At 35.3% G+C, this 20433-nt stretch overlaps 2 protein-coding genes across 3 annotated transcripts in view; one reads left to right on the top strand and one right to left on the bottom strand.

Moving 5' to 3' along the window:
• Positions 1-2047, top strand: part of GNPDA2 (glucosamine-6-phosphate deaminase 2) — a 33562-nt gene extending 31515 nt beyond the window's left edge. Inside the window, exon 7 of the mRNA XM_027836071.1 lies at positions 1030-2047. Coding sequence (XP_027691872.1) covers positions 1030-1091 — 62 coding nt within the window. The 3' untranslated portion in view covers positions 1092-2047. The remainder of the gene's footprint in view (positions 1-1029) is intronic.
• Positions 2048-2572: 525 nt separating this feature from the next.
• Positions 2573-20433, bottom strand: part of GUF1 (GUF1 homolog, GTPase) — a 31178-nt gene continuing 13317 nt past the window's right edge. Inside the window, exons 11-17 of one of the 2 annotated variants that reach the window (XM_027836069.1) lie at positions 20296-20428; positions 18295-18438; positions 15445-15578; positions 11124-11225; positions 5769-5888; positions 4898-4934; positions 2573-2820 (exon numbers count right to left, since the gene is read on the bottom strand). In XM_027836069.1, coding sequence (XP_027691870.1) covers positions 2683-2820; positions 4898-4934; positions 5769-5888; positions 11124-11225; positions 15445-15578; positions 18295-18438; positions 20296-20428 — 808 coding nt within the window. In that variant the 3' untranslated portion in view covers positions 2573-2682. The remainder of the gene's footprint in view (positions 2821-4897; positions 4935-5768; positions 5889-11123; positions 11226-15444; positions 15579-18294; positions 18439-20295; positions 20429-20433) is intronic. The other variant, XM_027836070.1, reaches the window with a different exon arrangement.

The raw sequence follows: 20433 nt of genomic DNA, 5'->3' as shown, positions 1-20433 counted from the left end.
AGAAAGTAAGGTAAAGAAGAAATCTAGTCATGGCTGGAATTAGAAGTAGGTACTTCTCATATATTTGAAAATATTTCAAACAGTTCACTTAAGTAGTTTAAGCATTTCACTTTCTTCTATTTATGTATACATTGTACATGCAATAGCATCCATTCCTTTGCTTAGAAACCTTTCTAATGATTAACAAAGTGCAGTTTTTTGTCTTAACCTAGCTCTACCACCCAATTTTTCCAATTTTATCATGTTATTACCTCCATACACTTTTCTCCAACTAGTTATTGCGGCTGTGCATTGTTCCGTCCCCAGATTATCTTCTCTCCCATTCTTCATTGCTTTCTTCCCTCAGCCCTAGTTGTTGACTTTCTCCAGACTTCATAGAACACCTGATTTAACAACTCCAGTGCAGTGTTGTTTGGTGTTTTTCCTCTATTGTGAGAACAAGGGCTTTTTTTGTTTTTGTTTTTTGGTGAGGCAGTTGGGGTTCTAACTTGCCCAGAGTCACACAGTGAGTGTTGTGTCTGAGGCCAATTTGAACTCGGGTCCTCTTGACTCCAGGGCCAGTGCTCTATCTCCTGTGTGCCACCTAGCTACCCCTACAAGGGCTTTCTTACCTGAACTTTATTTTCCCAACCATTTAGCTTAGTGCTCTGCAGTGTCTAATAAATTTTGTTAAATGAACTGAATGTTAAGGATAGGGAAGACCCATTTTCTGCATTTCTTTTATGTAATTTGTTACTACAGTGCTAGGTTTGAATACTGAATAAATAGGCTTCCTGAAATGCTGTGCAGGGAAAAAAAAATATCTGGATTGGGCTGTTTATTTAGAGCAGAAACTAATCTTGCTAAAATTTCTATAACACTTCCGTGTTTTATTGTAAGTATTATTTGTATTAATTGGCTATTGTGATGTATTGCTGTTCCTCTTTTTATTAAAATTGAAATCACTGTAGAGTAAGCACTTTTGCAAACATTATCTCATTTGATAACTCACATACAACTAGAACTATGCTTTTTTTTTTCTCCTTTAAGGTTTAATGCATGTGCACAATAAACTTGTGGACCCACTGTACAGTATGAAAGAAGAAAACTGAAGGATTGAGGTGAAATTCTCCTTGAATGAACAGAACAACATTTTTATAGGTAGTGAACTAAATTTCCTGCTATGCAATGTGCTAAACAAAACACAAGAATTTGGAGGATTGTAATTTAAATGTCCAGTATCTATAGATTGTTAAACATTCCATGTGATGAGAACTTAAATCTATTTCCCCAATATTTAAAGTTTTGAAGTTTTCAAAGCTGTTCATTAAAAACTGCAAATCAGAAATTGAAAAGTCTGCCTAATTTAGAATATAATGTAAGAAAATAAGAATTTTGTAAATCATTTATCCTTCATTCTTTGACTATATAAATTTATTTTAATTTTTTTCAATACCCTGCTGACCTGACAGTTGTTAAAAGTATGAACTGTAACAGTTACACAATCCTTACTTTAGGGAAAGCTGTGTTTACATTTTTTATGTATTTCAAACAAGCTTTTGCACGTTGTTGCCTTAAAAGCATCTTACTACAGTAGCATTTGGGTATTTCAAGTCCTGTTACATCATGCTGATAAAAAACTAATTTGATATGAAAAGACAGTGCCTATACCGTTTACTTCCTTTAAAAAAGTATCTTTTTATGTGCATGTTTTTATGCGGCTTTTGCCATAGCACTTTAAGTGTGCTTTTTCATTTACTTACTCAGGTTCATGCATTTAGTTAAGTACAAACTTTGGCAATTAGGACATCCAAGAAACATTTTTTTTAAATTATTAAACTGCATCAATGATTAGTTCATAATAAATCAATATGGCTAAAAGGATCGATAGGCATGCATAAAATGAATTACCTATAATCTGTTTTGCATTACAATAGTAACTTGCATCATTTATTACTATGTGAACTCAGATATTAGGATTATTTTTTAACTTTAACCTTGTAATGTATAACCCTTTACAAATTTTACTTCGAGATGATTGAAAAGAAATAAATATGCTCTGGATACATTCCAAGTATTAAATCATAAAATTCTTGATAGTCCTGGTGAATTTTGCATTTATTTTTCAGGTCTTTAACACGAACACAATGCGGAGTATTTTGAGATGCTTTGTTTTAGTCTAGTTAGTTTTATGCTCATATTCTCCTTGGGGAAAAAAGTGAAAACTGTATTTTAACAATCTATAAAACAGCTAAACTTAAACATTATGGTTTACAAATAACTAGAATTTTTAAATATAAGGGAATATATGTTTATACACAGGGGAGAGACACCAACAGGAAGAGAAAACCAAATATTTTGTTTAAGCCCTAGACAGGCTTAAAAATCTGTCAAAGAAGGTTGGACTAAATGGCCTCTTTTTTCCGTCTGGGCTCTAAACCCCTCTTCTCCTGAAGAAGAACCCTAACCCTAACCCCCACATTAAAATAAGATTCAAGGCCTGTCTTTCAGTTATTACTCAGACACATAATGACACACCTAAAAATGAGGAATGAACTAGATTTCATTTGTTATGAGCTTAGAAATAAACCGATTAAACTTTAACAGATTAATTTTATTAAAAGTGGATTTTAAAATCATAATACACACATGTATCATACATATAATTCAAATAAATCAAACATAATTATACTTTACAAACATTCATTTATCAGGCTGTCTTTTTAGAACTCTTATAAAAGCATCCTTTGGGACTTCAATATTGCCAACTTTTCTCATTCTTTTCTTTCCTTCTGCTTGCCGTTTTAGTAGTTTCATCTTTCGAGTGATATCTCCACCATACTGAGGAAAACCAAAATCACCAGTTAGGGGGGAAAAATGGCTTATAACCTAAGAAATTTTAAAACTATAGCTGAGTTTTGATGTCACCTTAGCCACAGTGGCCTTAATTAATTCATTGTAAATTCTTCCCTTTGAATAAACTTTCGCCCTGCGCAGATGGCTTACAGTTAGACTTATGATTTTGGTAGCTACACCATGAGGATTGCCCATTAGTCCTTTCCAGTGAATGGAAATTCAAAAGCTAAGTTCCATTATCTAACCAAACTGCATATAACAACTTGTTGATTCGCAACTTAGTCTGTATCATCTTTGTAAGATCAACAAAGCATTGTTAACTGGTCTTTCATTAAAGAATAAGTTTTGCTATCCAAAACTCTTGTGCCCAAAATGCTTAGGAATAACAGTGCCTTGCTTCCACCCCAGGCTCCACTGCTATCATCCAGGGGAGCAAACCTTATGGAGATGGTACCTGGCAACTGCTACTGCTGCTGCAGCCCCCACCATTCCTAAAGATCAGGGAAAGAAAGTTTAGCCACCAATGGAAATGGTTTTAATCAAAATGTTGAAGAAGATAAATTACTCAAATGTCTTTAATATTGTACCCTAAGAACCACTGGGCCTTTCCATTTGCAGCTCAAATCTTTGTTACGATGAGAGATCCTTGACAGCAGGAACTGTCTTCTATTTGTATCTCCAGGACTTAATACAGTGCTTTTCACAGAGTAAGCATTTTCTCATTCACTTGGCTAACTCTTTACTTGTTGTTTTACTTATGGATTTTTTAAATAACCAAGGTGAAGACAGTGCTGTAGAATGAAATAAAACTACAGATACAGGTAAATTAAAGCATTTTGTTGTTCTTGTCTAGATCTATAATTTCACTGGTAGAAGAAACTTTCAGTGAGGAAACTCCTGTAGGGGAGTTTCAGAAAGAGAATTGTTTTGCAGCTTGTATAATCTTATCTTAGCCCACAGTAATGCAGCCAGTCTATGGTGGGACTTTGAACCTAGGTCTACCTGCATGAGGTCAGCTAGATCCAGTAAGCTGCACTGCATCTCTATAGGTATTGTAAACACAATCCCCTCCTTGCAAAGAGATTATGTTGTTATGGTTGAGACAACAAATACGTATGTAAAGAAGCTAAAGCACAAGATAGTTTAAGACAGAGGATACTAGGTTTGGGGTAATAGGAAGGTTTCATGCAGAAAGATGGTGCTTGATTTGCATCTTAAAAAGGCAGAGGGATTCTTTTCACTTGCCACCTTTCTGTCTCAGTAGCCCCCTTCTCCCTTTGGTGAATTCTTTGGGGGAGTTCTGTTTTGGGGAGGGGCCCACGTCATTCATCCTTCCCCTCTCAGCTTTGCTTCTGTCTCTGCACACTTTGCCACTATACCTTAGCTGCCTTCTCATTTTGCAACCTGCCTGTACCTGTGCCACACACTTCCCTATCCATGAATTCCTTCCAGGACCTCCAGACCTCCATTTTGGGGAGTGACCCAGGCCATCATTTATTCTTTCTCCCTAGGTTCCACCCTCCTCCCACGTCTTGTTTCCTCCCTCTAGAATGCAAGCTCCTTGAAGCAGGGAATAGTCTCTATTTTTTTGGTGGTACTTATCCCCAGCATTTACCTGGCACATAGGTGTTTCATAAATGTTTTATTAAATGATTGACACTATGAAACAAAATTAAGGAGAGAGTGTATGCCAGGCATATGAAATAGCAGTGCAAAGACAAAGAGACTAAAAGTGGAGTGTAACATATGAGAGACAAGAGGCTAGTCACAGTATTGAGGGACTTTGGGAAGGAGTAATAGCCAATGCAGTTGGAAAGATAGGTTGTATAGGGGTTCTTAGCAAGAGATATGCCAATGTTTTAATGATTTTGTTACTCTGCTTTGCTTGTTTGTAATATTAGAGATACTGTATGCATGGTCATCAGAACCCCTGTCCTAAGAGTAGCAGAGTCACATGGTTTGGTGCCCTTAAGGAAAATCCTTTTGGCAGCTTAGAACTTTGTTTTCAAACTCTTAAAAACCTTAAAAGTATTTTAGAATAAAAAGAAAATATGATACATACACATTTTGCCAAGACATTTTTTCTGTAAGCTTTCACACTGTAAAAGGAAATATTTTACATTAACATCCAGTAAGGCTGGGATAAATGTGCATTTATTACAAATGACTTAATCGGATGCTGAGTACATAGATTTAAAGGAGTACTGCTCATTTTACCAGTCATATAAAGCCACTGAAGTAGCTGGTATAGGAATTTGAACCCAATCCTGAATCCAAGTCTAAATGCTCTTTCCATTATTTAAAATTTGCCTTTTCATTTTGAAATTGGCAAGAAAGTCTTAAAACTTAAAACAAAAACATGGAACTAAAAAACATTTTTGTTCTTGTTGAGCTTCTTAAAACTTGATCAATTATGATATTAATGAGATCACAACTTAGTGGAATAATTCATCACAGGTTGTATTCTCAATTCAAGTACCTATGTGAAAGCCTAGGATTTAGCACACACTTTAACTCAAACCATCGAAACTAATGGAAAACCTTTTGGACATGGTCCTTATGGAAATGTATTTTGCTGAAAGGTATTCATTAAATGTTAGCTGAATGAAACCCACCCCTCCTATGAGCACATCAGTAGAATTATCTTTAAATAGAAAACATTTAGCTGCTTTAGGCAGCCCAAATTCTTATTTTAATAACCTATTTTGGAATGAACCTTAGTATTTAAAAAGCACCAACACATAATGATGGAGTTCTAAAAATCACATTCTGGATTATAAAAAAGTTTCCTGAAAAATTTGCACGTCACCATGATTTAAAAAAACTTTTATGTAAATTCTCCCCCTCCCCATGTATATGTACACTAAGAAAAAGCTATTTTTTCTCCAAGTAAGCCCAGAGATGAACATTTAGCTACATTAGTTTTAACTCACGTTTCTCTGGCAATGATTTTACTTCCAATAGCTGCCTGAATAGCTATTTCAAATAGTTGTCTAGGAATTGTATCCTTCAGCCGTTCACATATGCTTTTTCCAATAGGATGTGCCTTTTCTCTGAAAGAGTAAAGGGCATGTTATAACTTTTTTAGGTTACATATCTAAAATCAAAGTATTTGAAATCATCTTTTAGAACAGTAACTCTGGACATCCACAAGTATTCTCAATATAACAAGGAACTGTGATTTTTTCTTTTTTGTTATACTCGAACATGAGTGTAAAACAAAACTAGTGGGAGCCAAAATGGCAAAGTAGAGGCAGCAACCCAGCTGAACTCTCTCAACTTTCCGCTCCAGACAACTTTAAAATAACAAATCAAATGGAATTCTGTAGTAGCATAGTCAACAAAAGGCTAGGCTAAGACTTTTTCCAGCTGGAAACAATTTGGGAGGTTCATCGGAAATATCTGTGACACACGGTGGGGGCCATCCTAGAGCACACATGGCAGCAACACCAGTGGTGGAGCTTGAACATGGTTGCAGTGACAGCAGAAAGAAATTACAGGGGACCCTGACCTGACACTGGGTGCAGGATAACACAATGTTTGGCAACTCCATTGCCCACCTGGAATTCTGGGTCACAGCTACAAGGCAGAGAGGAGTGCTAGTGCTTGTGGCTTCAGGGAAACAGGGATTACACATTCTCCGCAATAACCTTTAGAAACACAGAAAACTTGCAGATGCCCAGAACTACTTCTGAAAACAGCAGCATGACAAAACCTGAGGTCTGGGACAGTGCCTCCCCCCCCCCGCCAGGTGAGCAGAACCTGAAGTTCAAAATCAAGAAGTAGGCTGGGAAAATGAAAACAACAAAAAAAGAACCTGATCATAAAAAGACAGTGGTAGGAAAGATCCAAGACACAAACTCAAAAGGCAAAAGCTATAAACAAAGCCTCAAAGGGGGAAAAAATGTTAATTGAACACAAGCCCAACAAGAATTCCTAGAAGACTTCAAGAAAGGAAGAGTGGTAGAGGAAAAATTAGGGAAAGAAATGAGTGATGGATGAAAATTATAAAAAGAGAATAAACAACATGATAAAAGAGGCACAAAAAAACCACTCAAAAATAACACCTTAAAAATCATAATTGGTCAAATGGTACAAAAATTTGTGTGAATTGGATTTCCTCCAGAGTCATCAGAGGGTCCAGTCACTGAAGAAAAGAACTCCTTAAAAAGCCGAACTGGCCAAAAGGAAAATGAGGTACAAAAGTTCACTGAAGAAAATTCTTTAAAAATGAGAATTGAGCAAATAGACACTAATGACTACGTAAAATATCAAGAAATAATAAAGTCAAAAGAAGGAAAATATAGAAAAAAAATGTAAAATATCTGATTGGAAAAACTGATCTTGAAGCCATATCAAGGACAGATAATTTGAGAACTACTGGATTACCTGAAAGCCATGAACACAAAAAGAGCCTAGATAACTTATTTCAAGAAATTGTAAAGGAAAACTAGCCTGATATCCTAAACCATAGAGTAAAACAGCAACTGAAAGACTCCACCTATCACCTCCTGAAAGAGATCCCCAAATAAAAACAGCTGCTTTATAATATAAAATATTATAGCCATATTCCAGAGCTCCCAGGTCAAGGAGAAAATATTGCCAAGCAGCCAGAAAGGAAGGCAAAGAAGCTAGGATTACAGCCAAGAATAAGCTAACCAGCAAAACTGAGCATAAGCTTTCAAGAGAATAAATGGACACTTAATGAAACAGAACATTAAAGCACACCTGATATAAAACACCAGACATGAATAGAAAATTTGACTGCCAAATACAAGACTCTAGCACAAAAAGAGAAATGAAAACACAAAAGAAACATGAAAGAGAAATCATAAGGGACTCAGTAAGGTTAAACTGTTTAGATTCCTATGTGGGACGATGATACATGTAACTTAAGAACTTTATCATTATTAAGGCAGTTAGAAGTTTCTATAAAAGCAGAGGGGATAGGTGTGAGTCAATTCTGCTGGGATGGTATTTAAAAAAAAGGATGAGGTGAGAAAGGAATACACTGGGAGAAGGGGGAAGGGAGAGGAGGAATGGGGAAAACTATCTCACATAACAGAGGCATGAAAAGAAGAGCTTTTAACAGTGAAGAGGAAAATGAGGTGGGGGTGGTGGGCAACCCCTGAACTTCACACTCATCTGAATTAGTTCAAAGAGGGAAGAAAATACATATACACACCTCTCAGGTGCCTAACAAGGAAGTAGGAGGGAAAGGGGATAAGAAAAAGGGAAGAATGGAGTGATAAAAGAGAGGGTGGATAAGAAAAGCAGTAATCAGAAGCAAAAGAGACCTGAGACTAAACCTGCCACAACATTTTTTGGCCTGAGGAGAATTAGTGCCGAGAAGCCACATGAACATATGAGGAAACTACTATTTCTGTTTGGACTGAGCAATCAGAGCTGTGGTGATAATACTGATGAAAACGCACTGCATACGTTTTTTCTAAAGTAACAAATCTGAGTTTTTTAAACCATTAAAAACTGTGTACGTGTGTGCGTGTAAAAGCAGCTGGTCTTACCAGAATCATTGTCATATTACCTGAAATGTGCCTCCAGAGTGCTAAATGTAATGCTGGCATGTCTGTACCCTACTTGAAAATTTGTAGTGTTTTTTTTTCTTTTCCAGAAAACGTAATGAATAATTGCCTAATCTTATTGTATGAGGAGTTTCTAGTTTTTTACTATCATGCCTTGAACTGTACAGCAGAAAATAATTTAGCTACTCCATTCCTCAGAATAGCTATTAATTCAGCAGTGATGGCACAAATTCTCTGGGTGTTTTTTTTTTTTTTTAAATATCTGCAACTAGTATTCTAAAGGCACAAGCAGTAGCTGCTTTTGGCAATGTATTTTGTTTTGTTATTTTGCTGCTATTTACTACAGTACACACATTGGAGAACTTCCTTATACTGATCAAAAAACCCAGATGAATTTATATCAATCTGAGATCTAACAGCAAAATTGTGAAGCATGAGGCTATGTGCTGAACTTGGCATATAAATTCCAACTCCCCATATCCTTCCTCATTTTTTAACAAAAAGAAAACAGAAAAAAAAAAAGACCTGAGGAGGGACAGGGTAAGTAGAGAAGGATGAAGGCAGTATGAAGAAAAGAAGAAAGTAGAATGGAGAGAAATATACAGTTACTGATAATAACTGTGAATGTGAATGGAATGAACTCACCCATAGAAGCAGAGAACAAAATGGATTAGAAACCAGAATCCAACAATGTGTTTACAAGAAACAGAAAAGACACAGAGTTAAAAGAAAGAACTGAAGCAGGATCTATTATGCTTCAGCTGAGGTATAAGGCAGGGGAAGCAAACATGATTTCAGACAAAACAAAATTAGCAAAAAGAAAACAAGTTTAAAAAAAAGCTGAATATTAGAAGTAATGTAAAATTTCTTATGATTAGTTTCTTTGATATAGGAAGCTGAATCAAATGTGTAAGAATACAGGTCATTCCCCAATTAATAAATGGTCAGAAGATATGAACAGGCATTTTTCAGCTAACATGACAGAAAAGCAAATGGATATGCTGGAGAGAATGGGAGAAAATAGGGACATTAATGTACTGCTGGCAGAGTTGTGAACTGATCCAATCATTCTGGCAAACTATATGGGACTATACCCTAAGGGCTGTAACAGTGTGCATATCCTTTGGCCCAGCAATACCACTATTGGGTCTGTATGCCAAAGAGATCAAAGAAACGGGAAAAGGACCTATTTGTACAATATTATGTAACTACTCTCTTTGTAGTGGCAAAGAATTGGAAATTGAAGGGAAGCCCATCAATTGGGGAATACCTGATTAAGTTGTAATATATAATTGTGACAGAATACTACTGTTACCCTAAGAAATTACAAGGGGATGGTTTCAGAAAACCCTGGGAAGACTTATATGAATTGATGCAGAATGAGATAAGCAGAACCAGAAGATTTTACATAGTAACAGCAATACTGTAACACTGATCAACTGTAAAAGACTTAGCTACTCTGATCAAGACAATGACTCAAGACAATTTTGAAGGACTCATGATGCTATTCACCTCCAGATAACTGATGAACTCTGATTGCAAATTGCAATAATTTTTTTTTCCACTTTTTTTTGGGGGGGTCACATGGCTAATATGTTTTACATGATTTCACATGTATAATTTTTCCCCACTTAACAGTATTTTATTTTTTCCAATTACTTGTAAAGATAGTTTCCAACATTCACTTTTATAAGATTTTGAGTTCCAAAGCTTTTTCCTCCCTTCCTCTTCCCCTCCCCAAGATGGCAAGCAATATGACATAGGTTATATATCACATATATAATCGATATATTGCTTGCCTTCTCAATAAGTGGGCTAGGGGTAAGAGAGGGAGAGAATTTGGAAATCAAAATTTAAGAAAATACATAACCCAAAGCTAGATAAAAATCAGATTTGAATATACCAAGAATTCAAGTTTCATAATTCACTTGCTTTCAAACATAAATTCTTCGTGCTACAATTTTAATTCATTTTTAAAAACCTGCTATGTGTGTAAACACAAAACTGCTATAACTATTGGCATAAGCATCCTAATTTTCTATCATTAGTTTCTCCTCCAAGTTGTTTGGGAATAGGTAGAAACAAAGGACAGGCATATTGGAGAAGAGAGGATCTCTATACTGAATCAAGAAAGATGTAACTGTCTAGGAATGTAAAGATGATAGTCCCACCATGTATTCTTCCCTGATCAAATCACATTTGGAATACTGTGCTCAATTCTGAAGACATTTTGGGAGAACATTCAGCAATTGGTAAAGAATATCAAGATCATGCCACGGAAACTCAGCTGAAGAAACTGGGAGATATTTAGTATACACAAAATAATTAAGACAGATTCAAAAAGGGATTATACTTGTCATGCTTGGTTCCAGATGGCACACCTGGGAACAAAAGGTAGAAATAGGAAAGATGCAAATTTAGTTTGAAATTTTAGTTTAAAATTTAGTTAGAAAATTTTCGTGCACTTAGAAGGTAACAGATTCCTCTTCTTTATGGTCTTCAAGCAAAGGATGAACCATCAGCTGTATTGTAAATGGAACTACTCTACAAATTAAAATTAAACTACATGCCTCTGTGGTCTCTTAAAATTATGATTCTATGAAGTATCCCAAGTATACAATTTCTTTAAAGATAATTTTCCTTTGTGGTTATAAAAGCTTATATAAATAAAATTTGAGTAAAACTAAAAACCTTAGAAAAAAGCGATTCTTTTAATTACAGATAACTGGACCCTATGCAACTTACTTGTGTACAATTGTTACCAACTCTTCCACAGGATTGCCATTTAACAGAATATCCATTTTTACCAGGTCTGCAGTCTGATATCCAGCATCTTCATAATCAAAACTAATGGAGGAAACAATTATATGGTTAACAAGTATTTTTATTTCCTACCAAACAAGAAACAGACAGGAAAATACAATATCAAAATCTCTGGCTTCATATTAAAATATATACTCTATAGTTCTAGACTAAAGGAACACCTAAGAGGTACTGGGGCAGGCAGCTAGGTGGCACCGCGGATAGAGCACCAGCCCTGGAGTCAGGTGAACCCCAGTTCAAATCCAGCCTCAGACATGTGATACTCGCTAGCTATGTGACTCTGGGCAAATCACTTAACCCCAAATGCCTTGCAAAAAGAAAAAAAAAAAAAAGAGGTACCAGGGCTATAACTTTTTATGAGACTGCACACAATGTTTCCACTGAACTTAATTCAAAAGCTTTTGCAGGATAAGGTATGGAGCTGAAAGGAAACTTGGTTCAAACTTTTCATTGTACAGAGAAGGGAACTGAAGGCCAGATAGTAAGAGGCACGGGTAGGATTTAATCCAGGCCCTCTGACTTCCCTGTTTTGTCTGCTAGGCCTTCTTTGCTACCCCAATAATACCATCACCGTAAACCTTCCTCTTACTCTTAAGTTCTCTTTCTGTGAAGGCCACATCAGTTGAACAGGGAGGGGTTCCATGTTGGAAGAATTGGGGGCTGAATAATCAAATGTCTAAAAGTAGTTTGGTAGATGGGGCAAAACATAAACACGTCAACACGCAACAAAAACTTCTGAAACAAAAGATGTCAGTGTTGGTGTTGGAAGTGTCGTGTGGAAAGACACAACCATTCAGTTTGGAACTATGAGAAGAAAGATTAAAATATCTATTCTATACCCTTTGATCCAAAGATTCTTTGTTAGGCATACAGGACACATTCTCTTGCTAAGCAGTGACAGAAAAGCTTCATATATACTAAAATACTTATAGCAACACATTTCATACAAAACTGCAAATACAGTAGATGCTAGTCAAACTGTGATACACAAATGCAATGAAATATTACTGTGCTGTAACAAATATGAATACAGAGAAGGATGGGAAGACATATAAACTAATGTAAAATTAAGCCCAACCAGAAAAACAACACACCTCATGACTATAACAATTGACAAAATAAAACAATGCTACAATATCATAATAACCAAACTTCATCTCAAAGATGAGCATGAAAACAGCCCTTTCTCATCTTTGTGGAAGTGGGGACCATGGATCAACAGTGAGTATTTATTAAGCACTTATTTGCCAGATACTGTGCTACGTCCTGGAAACACAAATACAAGAAATAAACTCGTTAGAAAAAGGCTTACATTCTAATATGGGAGATAAGTAGATATCTACATATATACAGAATATAATGACAATTATATAGTTATATATGAGTAACAAAAGATAGTTTCAGAGGGAGGATACTATCAACTGAGAGATCTTGGAAAGGCTTCATGTAGAATGTAGTACTGGAACTCTTTATCTTTAAGGAAGGGAAGGGATTCTGAGGTAGAAGTGAGGAGGATGAGCATTCCTCACACCGTCCCATCCCCACTCCCAGCCCTCCATGAATGGGCACTAGCAGTGCAAAGACACAGAAACAGGAAACAGAATGTCAGGTGTTGAGTATAGAGAAGGCCAATTTGGCTGGATCAGAGAGTGCAGGAGGAGAATAACATCCAGTGAGGCTGGAAAAACAGAATGGGGAAGGCTGTAAAGGGCTTTAAAAGCAGAGGACTTTATATTTTCAGTAGCCAATAGAAATCTGCTTCAGGAAATGTTGATGACATGAAAATAAAAATTTCATATTTTATATATGCACACACACATACATACATACATACATATATATATTTAAATTGACCATGGAGCAGTATTTAGCCATCTGTTTCTTAGCCAGCTTTCATCTTTGGAAGTAAGAGTAAACCAAAAAACAAAAGAAATGTTAGTTCCTTTCAATAGGGGCATCAATCATAGATCGTGTAGACCTACAAATAAGAGATCCAAGAAGTAAGAGTCTAACGTCCACATTATAGAGATGAGGAAACTAAGACCCAGCAAAGTTAAATGTCTTGCTCTTGGTCATATAGGTAGCACAGATCAGAGGCAGATTTCCACTGGATTAAAATGTATTGTCCTTGTGATTTTGGATTCCAGCAGTTCAGATGTTTAGCTTTGTGTTTAAACAACACAAGTTTACTTTTGTTTTAAATGAGGGTTTCCTTTCCAATGCCCTTTTATTTTATCTCCAAGATTTATTCTTCTTGATAATCACCACCTTCAACATACAGCCCAGCTCCTAATGCTCCCACCCCAAAATTAACCTTGTATTTAATTTTTATATGCTTAACAGATGGACATGTTGTCTCCCTGATAAAATATAAGCTCTTTGAGGTCACAGACTGTTCCATGTCTTTGTGCATTTATTTTCCACTAAACTGTGTTTCCCATGAATCATAATTTGAGATGCCTTGATATCTGCTCTTTGGCTGGGCAGATAATTTGTTCTGCCCAGTGGAGAATAGAGAATATCTCTACTAGAAATTTTATGAGCTGGTACCCAGCATCAAAAAAATCCTTGCCCCCTTCAGACTCCACTTGCTATCCACAAAACTAGTATTCTAAATTCCAGGCAAATGCCTGGTTGGTTGGACACATCTACAACTATTACATAATAGCATATTATATCTAAACAGTGAAGGTGTTTATCCCTGTTTTACAGGCAACTGAGTTTCTATTTATTTAAGTGATTTGTCTAAGGTAACACAAGCTTTTAAATTCTTGTGAGATGGGTCTCATACTCAAATCCTCCTAAATCCTGTATTATTTATTTATTCATCATTCATTCATTATATCTTGCTGATCATGTTTTAGATGTTTTTAAGTCAGGACCTGCTAGTATATTTATGAATCTTAATTTTCAAATTTTAATCATTTAATTTCAGCTACACTACAAAAACACACGTTCTAATTAAGCCTGGAATCAAGTTAAGATCCTATAGCTAAAGGATTTTTTTTCTTGTTTTTGGTGAGGCAATTGGGTTTAAGTGACTTGCCCAGAGTCAGGTAGTATTATGTGTCTGAGGCTGAATTTGAACTCAGGTCCTCCCGACTCCAGGGTTGGTGCTTTACCCACTGCACCACCTAACTGCCCCAGCTAAAGGATTTTTAAAAAAATTACTTGGAAAATATATGATTAATTTTCTAAAAACAAATTATGATAGGAAAAAAAAACTTAAGTGTTTTATTTACATAATCTTTGTGAACACACTAGCCTTCAATTGTCTTTAAAGCCATCTTTTAAAGTATTAAACAACAGTAGGCATCTCTAATCTGCTCAAAATTCTACTCATTTAATGTGCTGTTTTAGGTCTGATGTACTTTGCTACAAAGAATTTTGAAATAGGTGTTGCAAAAATAATAGGTATCAATAATTTTTAAACATTTGTCACTAAAATTTTAACCAAGGAAGCCATAAAGAAGAAACCTGTGACAGACTAATTAGAATAAATCCCACAAAGGAAAAAAAGGCAAAATAATCAGGAGAGATTTTATAAAAACTGGAGGGAGTGTTCCATAATTACTCAAAAGACAGTAATCTCAATTCATTTATTAGTAATTAGTGGGAAATTAGATATTCTTCATAAGTTCATTTTTCACTAACTAAAGCATATTTTTCCATCAATTTTTGAGGGAAATTTTAGCTTTTTAGATAGAAATTTTTCTAAAATGCATTATACATTCCTCTCACTTCTAAGTGTAAAATGAATATAGCCTTTTCTTTGATACAGGGATCATTATTACTATAAGGTACTTAATTACTGAGCTTTATCAGTATGCTTGCTCCTGTAATAAAAGACAGCAGTCTCACTTTTGGCTTTTCTGTTTTCTTCTGCTGTTAGTACTAGGACTTCCTGTTGTCTGTGTGCCCGCCTCTCACTCTGCCCCACCTTAATTTGCTGCTTCTTATGTGCTGTTGACCTTTTAAGAAACCAGATAAGCCAAGCCAACTGGTAGAACTGTGGAGAAGGTGAGACTACATAGGTTCTGAGTGAAAACTGACATCTTCCCATAATTACAGTGCATTCTTGGTACTCTGACAATGATTTTAACTTCTTATAAATCAAAATTTAGATTCTCATCTGTATTACAGAAAACTGAGAATGCCTGATAAGAAACACCTTGGAAAAATAAAATGTTATTATACTCTTAAAAGAAAATGTCTAAATTTATTTCTCACAAAAAATACTTACCTAGCATATCCAGAAGAAAGAGATTTCAAGGAATCATAAAAATCCACCACAATTTCATTCAAAGGGAAGAGGTATTTAAGCATAACTCGATTCTGATCAATGAACACCATATTTTTTTGAACTGCTCTTCGAGCCTAAAAAATACAAAATACAGTATAGTCACAAGCCACTCATATTGATTACTGAAAAAATATGTAAATCCCTTGCTTAAAATTACTTTTAAAAATTCTACTTAAACAAAACCTGGTGTGCAGGAAAATTCTATTAGCATCTTAACTTCAAAAATAGCCATGTAGTTCTGAGTACAAGGGGCCTGAATTCCCTCTAGCCTGGCCTAAGTGTGAATAAATCACCCTTCCTCATAATTCTGTTAAGAAATATAGATTGAATAAGATGACAGAAAAGGAGAAGGACAAATGCTAGAGGGGACTCAAGAAAAACAGGGACATTAATGCACTGTTGTTGGAGTTGTAAACTGATCCAATCATTCTGCAGAACAATTTGGAACTTGGGGCAGCTAGGTGGCGCAGTGGAAAAAACACCAGCCCTGAAGTCAGGAGGACCTGAGTTCAAATCCAGCCTCTGACCAAATACTTGACACCTACTAGCTGTGTGACCCTGGGCAAGTCACTTAACCTCAACTGCCTAAAAAGAGAGAGAGAAAAAAAAAACAATTTGGAACTATGCCCAAAGAACTACAGAACTGTACATACTCTATATCCCAAAGAGATCAAAGAAAAGGGAAGACAACCTATTTGTACAAAAATCTTTATGGCAGGTATTTTTATGATGGCAAAGAATTAGAAACTGAAGGGATGCCCATTGATTGGGGAATGTCTAAGCAAGTTGTAATATATGACTATGATGGAACACTTCTGTGCTATAAGAAATGACAAGCATGAGTGGTTTCAGAAAAACCTGGGAAATGTTTTATGAACTGATACAAAGTGAACTGAGCAGAATTAGGAGACTGTTATACACAGTAACAGCAATTTTGTAATGACGATTCAACTGTGAAAGACTTAACTGCTGATAAATATAATGATCCAAGATAATTCCACCTTCAAAGGTGAACTCAAAGGGCAGACCAAAGCATACTTTTTTTCACTTCAATTTTGTTTTGTTTTCCTTTGCATGGAAATGTTTTGTCTAACTTCATATATATAACTAATATATTGCTTGCCTTCTCAAGGGGTAGGTGAGGGAGAGAATTTGAAATTAAATTTAAAAAAAAATCCTTTAGCTGGGGCAGCTAGGTGGTGCAATGCATAGAGCTCCAGCCTTGGAGTCAGGAGGACCTGAGTTCAAATCCAGCCTCAGACACTTGACATTTACCAGCTGTGTGACCCTGAGCAAGTCACTTAACCCCGACTGCCTCACCAAAAAGCCAAAAAAAAAAGTTAAATACTTTTTAAAATGCAATTGGTAAATATTTAAAGAAACAAAAATATATGTAATAATAATAATTATGTACGTAGTAGTCAGAAAGTCTGTAAAGCGCTTTACACTTAAGAACCCAGGAAAGTAAGGTGCCTTTCTCATCTACATTTTAGATTCAGAAATAGCTCAGACAGGGTAAGTGATCTGCCCAGTACAGAGGTAGTAAAAGCATGAGGGCAGGATTTAAATTCAGGTGTTCCTGATTCCAAAGTCTTAAGATTACATGTTTAGAATTAGGAGACATATAGGCCAATGAGTCCAATCCCCTCATTTTACATATATGGGAACTGAGGCATACTGAAGTTAAATTACTTGTCCATGGTCACACAGGTTTTAAGTTTCTTATAGGATTCAAATTTATATCTTCCTGACCCTCAAGTCCAGTACTTTATCCACTATGTCACCTAGCTCAGCACTAAACCAGGACAAGGTTGGGATTTTTCAAGAGGAACTTTACTGGGGAAATAGGAAGGGGGAGGGGAGGGGAGAATGTAAACAGTTTACTGTGAATAAAGTTCTTACCTTCTTTTGGCTTTGGTGAGAGCTGTCATTTTTATTTTAAACTTGCCTTAACCCTGGTTGGTCTCTACTCTTCAATAAAACTCATCTTTACTAGTGCTAAAGCTAATATCTAGGTTTAATCTCACCATATTCCATGTGGCCTTAATATCTAATACTTTCATTACTAAAATCTATTTTCCTCATTTCTGCTTTTTACAGAAGTCAGAAGTTTACTGTCATTGTTTTCTTTTAATTCTTATATGCCTGTGTACCTCTCAAGTTTCTGGTTCTAGTGTGAGGGGTAACAGCCTTGAGTTGATGTGCAGAATGAAGGTAACAGATATCACTCATACCTCAAAAACAATCATAGTCAGGTTAACTATACATGCAGTTAGATCAAGTAATTACTGACATTTACAAAGCACTTTAAGTTTTACAATAAACTTCACATCTATAAAATCAGTTGAACCCCACAACTCTATGACACAGTTTTACATTTTATATATAAACCTAATTTTATAGATGAAGAAGCTTAGACCCAGAAAAGCTAAGTGATTTGCCCAGAATCACAGTTAGTAAATGTCAAAGAAGTAGGATTTAAACTTCGATCTTCCAAACTCCAAGTCCAATGCTTTCTCCATTATATTACACTATCTGAATAATAACAATAATTCTATTAGAACAAAGTTGCTAATACTTTATGTCACATTTGCTTCCAAAGTTTTCAATCACTAAATTTATGAGCAAATCTTGTACTATCATATAGCAAATGAAAACATTAATTTTAGATGTGCATTCTTTTAAAAATATGATCATGTTTAATTTAAAATGATACAGTACTGTTCTGGAGTGAGGCAAGAAATCAGGTGAAGTTATAGAGTTAAGCACTTAATTGTATTATGTGTATACCAGGCAAAGTGTCATTATTTTTCCAGTGTATTCATGTGGTGTTATAATGGTACCCAAAACAACCGGCTCCAAATATTTTGTTACTTTTGACTTATCAGGAAACTGGGCAGGGTTGATGATTGTAATTTCCTTTTCTCTATATTCCTGAAAATGGAGAAAATCAATGACTTACAAATATTTCCAAAGTAGTCTCATAATTTATTTCTCAAAATTTTGCATTCTTTATTAGAATCTGAAGTAACTTGGAATAAAATGAATGCTAGACTTGAATCCTGGTGTGCAATTTATTTACTACCTGTGTGACATAGAACCAATTACTTAACCTCTGTAAGTCAGTTTTCCCACTGTCAAATGTAGAACTTAGTCTAGAGGATCACTTATAGAGCCATGATCTTAGGATTCTTGAAATACTGGTTGTCTGCTTTGCTTATTACTCAACACTAAATCCCAAATTTATAATCACTTAAGTTGATAACTCATTATTGATGATACCCACATATAACATATATATGTATATATACTTACGTATGTGTCCACACAAATATTTTGAAAGTACCAACTATTCATGCCTTCTATGTATAAAAAATGAAAAGCAAAGTGTATTATGATATAAAATTTAACTTGCCCCCTATAATAATCATGCAAATGATTCTCAACCTAATTTAATAGTAAGGCAAATGTGTTTCCCCCTCCCCAGTCCAGATGTATAATGTGGCGAATTAATGTCTTTTAAAATCTATAAACTTCAGTTGCTACCTGTAGCTCTAAGACAAAATATCAACTATACTGTTTGGCACGTAAAACCCTTTTACAATCTGGTTTGAGCCTATTTTTTCAGACTGATTACACTATGCTTTATATATACACACTATCCTCATATACTCTAAATCCCCATCAAATTAGCTGCATGCTGCTCCCTGTACATATTACATTTCCTATCTCTCTTTCTTTGTACAGACTGTCCCTAACTCTGAAACTTTCTCCCACTTTTTACCTCTTGAACTCTAGCTTCCTTTAATGATAAGGTCTAATAATAGCACTGACAAGAAGCCTCTCCTGATTTCCTTAGTTAAACACTTCATTTCTAAAAGCATCTTTTATTTACCTGTATTTACTGTGCTATGGATATGCAGTTATCCCTCTGGAATATAAGCTCCTTGAAGTCAGGGATTATATCACACTTCTGTTTTTGTATCCCAAACAACTGGCATATAAGTAGACAGTAAGTGCCTGACACATAAGCAGACAATAAATGCTTGATGACTGAACTACTGTTCAGATATATCCTCCATCAATGCAAACAAATAATTAGTCTGTGTTAAAATCTGAGCAAGAGGCCTGACCTCTTAAGAACTTGAGTCAACCATGATAATATATTCAGTATGTATCAATGAACCAAGGTTTTCCTGATTTGGAGGCGAATCATTCAGCCACTGCTAGAATTTAAGGCAAATGTACATCTTTTATAGACTACAAAATAAAATTTGCTCAAAAGAAAAAGATCGCAATTCAGAAGGAACATATTGCTTATACTGTTGACTCCAAAAATTAATGTTCTCTGCCATGTTTTTCACTTTTTACAAAAGCAATAAATCTTGGCCAAAAAAAATTCTTAATTTTTATTTTCAATTACTAGTTCCACTTAGAACAACACCGTTTTTCTAGGCAAATCTACATTTTTTCCCAGTGAAAGACTTCAATGAAGAATACTTTTATGTAATACATGGAATTATTTTAAAAGTTAAGATAAGGCCTATATTAAACTGTTAGGAAGAAGAATTCTTGGAATTTTGCTCTTCCATAATTACTAGTAATGTGATAGAGTTCTGTAAAGTAATTGTTCCTATTCTTTATTTTACTGAAAAGGAAAATAAAGCGAATTTGCTCTTCATAAGTTAAAATTCAAAATTGACTTTACATCTCCAACTATTACAATGCAGAATATATAACCATACTGGTCACAGAAGTACTATTAGTTTCAGGATTATAAATTTTAAGTACCTTTATTAACTTTGCTGATGAAAGAACAGCTTTATAAGGGACAGTAGGTGTAGTCAAAATAACAGAAGCATTATATTCTTGTTCCAACCGTTGATTAAAAACTTCCATATGTAGAAGGCCAAGAAACCCCAACCTAGA

This window comes from Vombatus ursinus, unplaced genomic scaffold (assembly GCF_900497805.2).
Source record: "Vombatus ursinus unplaced genomic scaffold, bare-nosed wombat genome assembly UNPS02014818.1, whole genome shotgun sequence".
NCBI classification, from domain to species: domain Eukaryota; kingdom Metazoa; phylum Chordata; class Mammalia; order Diprotodontia; family Vombatidae; genus Vombatus; species Vombatus ursinus.
Note: the sequence above shows the minus strand (reverse complement) of the source record. Positions and strands in the feature narration are given on the sequence as shown.